The sequence below is a fragment of the Galeopterus variegatus genome, unplaced genomic scaffold (assembly GCF_000696425.1).
Source record: "Galeopterus variegatus unplaced genomic scaffold, G_variegatus-3.0.2 Scaffold2281, whole genome shotgun sequence".
Lineage (NCBI taxonomy): Eukaryota > Metazoa > Chordata > Mammalia > Dermoptera > Cynocephalidae > Galeopterus > Galeopterus variegatus.
In genome coordinates, this window is record NW_007728392.1 from 303,482 (window position 1) to 310,043 (window position 6,562).

A 6,562-nucleotide genomic window follows, 5' to 3' on the forward strand; every position below is an offset into this window, starting at 1 on the left:
GCACTGCTACAGTGCGCCGCTTGGGAATGTGGCAGCGCTCCCGCCGAGGGTTCGGATCCCACATACAGACCGGTTCCCGCTCACTGGCTGAGCGAGGGGCGGGCGCAGCACCGAGGGTTGCGATCCCGTTGCCGGTCCCAGTCCAGTACGGGGGCGACACTGAGGGTTGCGGTCCATTGCCAGACACGAAAAAAGACAAAAAGGAAAAAAAAAAAAAAAAAAGAAAGTTGCAGGCTTCATGATATTTCAACCTAAATAGTTCAGATTACATATCTTTTTTTGTTCTTTTCTAAAAACTTTTATTTATGTGTATTTATGGGGTACAGAGTTGACTATCAATATTTGTGTACAGTATGTGGTGATCAAAACAAAACTATTATCATGTCCATCATTACAAATTGTGAGTACTTTTTGTGTCCCTTCTTAAGATCATCTAGAATCCATCTGAATTCAAGTTTACTCAACTGTCACAAGATTAACTTTCCCTCCTAAACTAGGATCCAGTGCAAACTCACACATTGGAATTGTTTCTCATGATGACATTTACTTGACATGAAATGTTTTTAAGTTTCAAAATGGTTCTACTTCAAAAAATATATACCATTACACTAAACTAGTAGGTTTGCTGCAGTTAAGTGCCTACCAGTGGTGTTTATCTTTCTTTCCTTAAAACTGTGGGGATAACATTCTTCAGTGAATGTCAGTGAGTTTTAGGTGGAAATAAAAGATTTTTAACTGAGTTATGCTTGATACACTACCTCAATTTATGCTTATAGAAGAGGAATTTGAAGCCAGAGAGGCTAAAATATTTTAATCGCATGGTTAGTAATTGGAAGAACTAGAATTAAAATCCAAATTAATGTAGTATTTTATAATCTTTCCAAAACGATAGATAGCGTTCTTTCCTTTCCCTATAGGTAGGTGGATAGGTATAAATATCAGTATAATTATCCATAGAAAGAATAAACTATTTTTTTCATATTTGCTAAGTTGAAAGATTATATGAAATGCAATTTTTCTTCTTATTTTTTTGGTAAGGCTGATGTTGAAGTTAATTTACACTCCTAAAGTGTATATTAACTGATAACCTCAAAATATTTGAAGCATCAAAAAAGAGAGCTAACCTGAGATCAAAATATTTGCAGTAGATAAACCACACATATATAGTAAGAAGGTGACTCTGATGGAAATGTAATATTAAGTTTTTATTTGCATTTCATGGTCAGTATCAGAGTTTATTAAGCACCAAGTGCTATATTCTACAAGGATTTAATGATACCACTAAATTGATGTTGTGCTTTTTCAAAGATTACCTGGCAAAATTAATTAGTGAAAAATAACTGACTTAATTTTCAGACATGTGTCATTCATTCTATCATTCCGTAAGTATTGATATTACATATTACATTAGTGCCAGCGTAGCATTTTGATGACATATTATAATCAAGCCCTTATTACATTGTGATGGAATCCCTGGCTTCCTTCACAATCTCTAAAGAAGTCACTCAAATTAATACTCTACAGACTCAAGTAAGGCAACACATTAATCACCAAACATCAGCCCTGCATATACCTAGCACACAAAGATGTTGACTCAAACAAAAATGTTGATTTTGGATACAAAACTAGTTGTTTACATTAGTGGTAGCCATCTATAATTAAAAATAATTAATTGTATTTATTGTTTTCAAATGACTAAAAAAGAGGAGCTCAAATACTATCATCACAAAGAAATGATAAATTTTACCCTGATTTGATAATTACACATTGCACGTGTGCATTGAAATATAATTCTTTACCCCATAAATACATACAATCAGTACTTGTCAATTAATAAATACATACATTTTTAAAAAATATTAATTGTTTTCTCTGTTTCTCTGTTCTAAATTTACACAGCTGATCATACCTCCTCACACCACCAAAGAGATATCTGTTCACTTTTATCCTTCTGCACTTGGAAGAGCTGGTCATAAAGCTTCTATCAACTTCCACTGTGCTCAGGTATGATAAGATTATTCTTGGGCTAAGTCAATTTAGCTAAGTTTCAAAATTAATACATAAATAAAACAAATTCATCCAGTTGACATCTTTTGCAAGTAAAACAAATACATTGTAAATCATCAGTTAAGTCAGCTTTTGAAAGTACAGTATACATTATGTATGTGCAGCCATCTGAAGAAGGTATTTTTAAATCCATAGGTCAAATGAATGAAAGAGAATATATACCCAGATTCAAAATATAGATATTTTAATGTAAATGTCAAATTTTCTGACATGGGTTTTACTACTCAACTTTCCATGAACTTAAGTATAAAAATGTAGAGTCCAATTTTGTAAATATTATGTTATTTTTTGCACTCCATTTTATCTGTACAGTGTTCCTAAATAATAATTCTTAAAAACAATAGTTAATCATTTTTGAGCATCTCTAAATGTGCTACATGTCATTCTAAAAAAAATCTCAATTCATTTTCACCATAGTCCTATAAAGGATGTATTGTTATCAACATTATTTTACAGATTAGGAATCTGAGACAGAGAAATTAAGATCAGGCAGCTAGTAAAAGGCTGAGCTGAGAACTGAACCTAGGACATCTGGCTTCAACTCATCTTCATGGCTACTTTTTACAGCTATGTACAGTTTGCCAAGTGATTGTAACACTCTTACCGGCAATGAAAATTTTATGTAACTTTTAAAATTTATTATTATTTTTACCTCTTCAATTGTTGATGGGGAGGAACATAAATGGAGGAATGTACTTTATATACCAGGAGACACCAAGAAGCTCACAAAATCCTGACATCTGAGGAGCAGTGGTATCAAACATAATACAGGGGTTCACATGTCAGTGCAGGGCCTGTGGGTGACTGAAATGTTCTCTTTTCCAAAAAAAAATTGAATTTATTTTTGGAAAAAATTTTTTGAGGCTGTTAAATTTCCTGAATAATAATTGACTTATACAAGGGTACTTCAAAAAGTTCATGGGAAGATTCATATTAGCTTTAAATTCTATTTTTCCACGAACTTTTTGAAGTATCCTCATACATGACCTGAAACACATATTATGGAAGTGTGCCTGATTCTCAAAAATATTAAAGGAAACAAAGAGTAATCCTTCTTATACAGAAGGGCAAGTATAGTGAATATTATTTCCTTTTAAACAAATAATTTTAATAAGGTTGATTTTTTAAGTGATTGCTTCATAACAGGGTTAGAACCCCTTTTTCTTAATTACTGGGGACAATTTAGTTGCTTGCATAGAAAGTACATCTCTTCAAAGATAGTCTTTCTAGTCATCAGGGAAATCATCAGTTCTTAATCTTAATAGTTTCAGAAAATCCTAGCCTAGAAGTTGTATACTAAATTCTTTATCAAACATAAGAGAACTCAAACAAGTAAATAATTGACTCAAACCTTTCATGAATCAATTGAACACTGGTGCTTGATTTCACTTACTCTGAGTATCTCCTTCCAGGTTTTAGCAAATCATCTATGGTTAGACTTGAATCAATAATTAAACTTTTCAGCCACCGGATCCAGATCTCTTCAGCCTTTTCAACGTATTGCACTAACCTTTGTGATTTTTCTTGCCTTTTTTTTGCCCCTGAATCATTCAGGTCTTCTGCTTTTATTTTAATCATCCAGTTGACATTCTTTGCAAGCAAAATGAGATCATCATAAACTATTAATTGAATGAACTTTTGAAAATACAGTGTATACTATGTTTGAGCAGGCATCTAAAGTTTTTTGTTTTTTGTTTTTTGTTTTAAATAAAGCTTTAGAGTATATTTTCCTAAGTCCAGGAGTTTAGAATAACTTTTACAGTTAGGAAAAAAACTCAGATAGATTTTTATTCCACTCTTGATTTAACTGGTTAAATCCATCTGAAGTGACACACACAACTGAGTAGCTGATTAATCTAAAATCAACTAATGGCCATGCTTATAGAATAAACTTTAACTACATCTGATTACACCTCTTGGCTGAACTGAGGGAAACAGCTGTGGTTTATTCTCTTTTTCATCTGTTTCTGGTTTGGATCCATATGAAGAGCTGCGCATTGTAAAACTCTAAGTGTAGGCTAAAGTTATTTGTGTGATTTTGAATCACGATATTAATTTGGTTAGGACATTACAACTACAGATACCATGAACTCGTGTTATGCTACCAGAGTCTCTAAATGAGATCCTGTTATTGCATAACAAAATAAGAGGAACATTAGTAAGCAGCAAATGTGGTAAATGGAACTTCTCTTTGGTCTCAAACATTATGTTCTGAGAATATCTTTCTTAGTTTTTGGGTGTTTCATTTTTATTGAAATAGTTGCCCTTGATTATTTCATTCATACTTTATCGTGTGACTCCTTTCATCTAAACGTCAGAATAGCAAAAATGAAGGAATAAATTATAAAAATGGTTTTATAACCCAACATGACTCTATGATCCTTGCAGCATGTGTCTATGGAAAGTTCTGTTGATTCAGAGCAAGCATTCCTTGGAGCACTGCTCAGTATACAAGCCAGATTTACTACCTTTTAGCTCCATTTCTTCTGTCTTTCAAAAACATCAGAAATGGATCTTTAAAAGTTTTACTGTCTCTTCTTTAGAAGAAGTTTGAGATAAATAGGGACTGAAAATGTTACTTATTTTTTTAATGCACATACTCACTGGGTTACTTTTTAATTTTCGTCTCTGAAGCCAAGTGGATATTTAATCACCATTATGATAAATGTCAGATATCAGTATTCAATAGTGGTGGGATGTGGTTTAACACAGAAACTCCAGTATTCAAGGCCAGCTGAGGAAGCATGAAAACGCGACCTTCTTTTTGTAGTTTGGCTTATTTTCAATGGTTTAAAGTAACCTGATTACTGTTATTTAGGATTTATTTTTATAAAATAGCCAAAAAGTAAATAATTGACTTCAATCAGTTGCTTATTTAATTAATTTTTATTTCAGCCAGTCAATTATGTGAGATAAAATTAGGACATCATAATTGAAAATAAAGTGAACATGTTATGCTAGTAGAATCTGTGACTAATAGTAATATACTCATTTGAAGATAATATGTGGATAAAATTTGCCTTTAATCCTCTACTAAGAGACCTTATTTTATGGACTTCCTGTCACCACCTATTTTAATTTGAAACCATCTTAAAGCAAGTTTCTTTATCTGTAATTTAAGCTTGAAAACATCTATGTAGTTTGAGAAATTATAAACCAGGACATTGTTCATTGACTTTTCTCAATGGCGTCTTTATTCACCTTGAAGATGAATAAAGCAAAATGCTTGAAGCAGAAATATAAAATACCTAGAAGCAGGTCACTGACTACTGTACTCTCAAAGGACTTTCATTCTAAATGAACACAAAGAGAACATTTTTGAACAGAATTTTACAGACTTATGATACCCAGGTAAAAGCAGGGTAAAAACAGTAGCCACATTCAGTCTCCTTCAAAAAATTTTTGAGCCATTTGTTCATACCATTTGATAACAGAAAATACACTGTACTGGGTGATGGGGATAAAGAATATAGCATGAAGTTGTACACATTTCTTTTTAATGGGACTTCAATCCGTGTCTCACCTACTCTGCCTGTAGGTGGAAGCTATCTGAATTTTATTTGAAATTCACCCTAAAATTTTAAAAAATTCATGCTGTGTTTAATACCCAGTTTGTTAGACAAATTTATTTTTTTTAAAAATCCTTAATTAAAATTTCTGTTTTATGCTGCTATAAATAACCTTATATACATTGAAGCATGTTTAATATTTGAATATTGGTAATTTGTCCTTTTCGTTTTCAATGTAAAAACACATAGGGTGATTTTTCAATAAAATCAAAAGGAATCTGGCAAACAAAAGAAAAATAGAACAATGCATGTTAAATATTGACAAAACTTTTCTTATCTGTCAAATTTTTATGTATATTACATTTATTAAGTGTTGCAAATAAAATGTATGCTGTTAGGACAGATATGTTATGAATGTTTGTCTTCAAACAGTTTAAAGAATGGAAATTCTACCTCTCTGGAGTAGGACTGTTTCCCCAGCCTATGGACACAGAAAAAGTAACCACATACCTTGGTTTTCAATCATGTATCATGATACATTTCAAAAATCCCACCAAGGAAGATGTTCTTATCGATGTCACACTAACAAGTAAGTTGTTTTCCTTATATTTTACATATTATTTTTTAGATACTAATCAAGCTTATTTTATCATAGAATCAAAACGATTAGAGCTAATGGACACTATAGAGATTCATTAGCTCAACCGCATCATTTTTTGAAAGAGAAGACATGAGGTTTGAGAGATGAAGCATCTCCGAAGAAATCACAGTTTGTGAATGGTGGAACCAGAATTAGAATTACGTATCTATGTACCAAGTCAAGTTCTTCCATTTTATCCATAAATCCAAATATGTAAATTAGTAAATTTGTAAGATTATTATGATGTTATTGAAATATGCCAATGCTTATTCCTCATAGGTTTATAAAATTTCTTTTTTTTTTTTTCGTTAAATTTTTATTTTGTCAATATACAATGTATATGATT

At 31.9% G+C, this 6,562-nt stretch overlaps 1 protein-coding gene across 1 annotated transcript in view; it reads left to right on the plus strand.

Annotated features, from left to right (window-relative positions):
* Positions 1–2,004, plus strand: part of LOC103597327 (chromosome unknown open reading frame, human CXorf30) — a gene marked incomplete at its 3' end in the record, with an annotated part of 119,539 nt that extends 117,535 nt beyond the window's left edge. Inside the window, exon 11 of the mRNA XM_008581150.1 lies at positions 1,900–2,004. Within this exon, the coding sequence (XP_008579372.1) occupies positions 1,900–2,004 (105 nt within the window). The remainder of the gene's footprint in view (positions 1–1,899) is intronic.
* Positions 2,005–6,562: the final 4,558 nt, after the last annotated feature.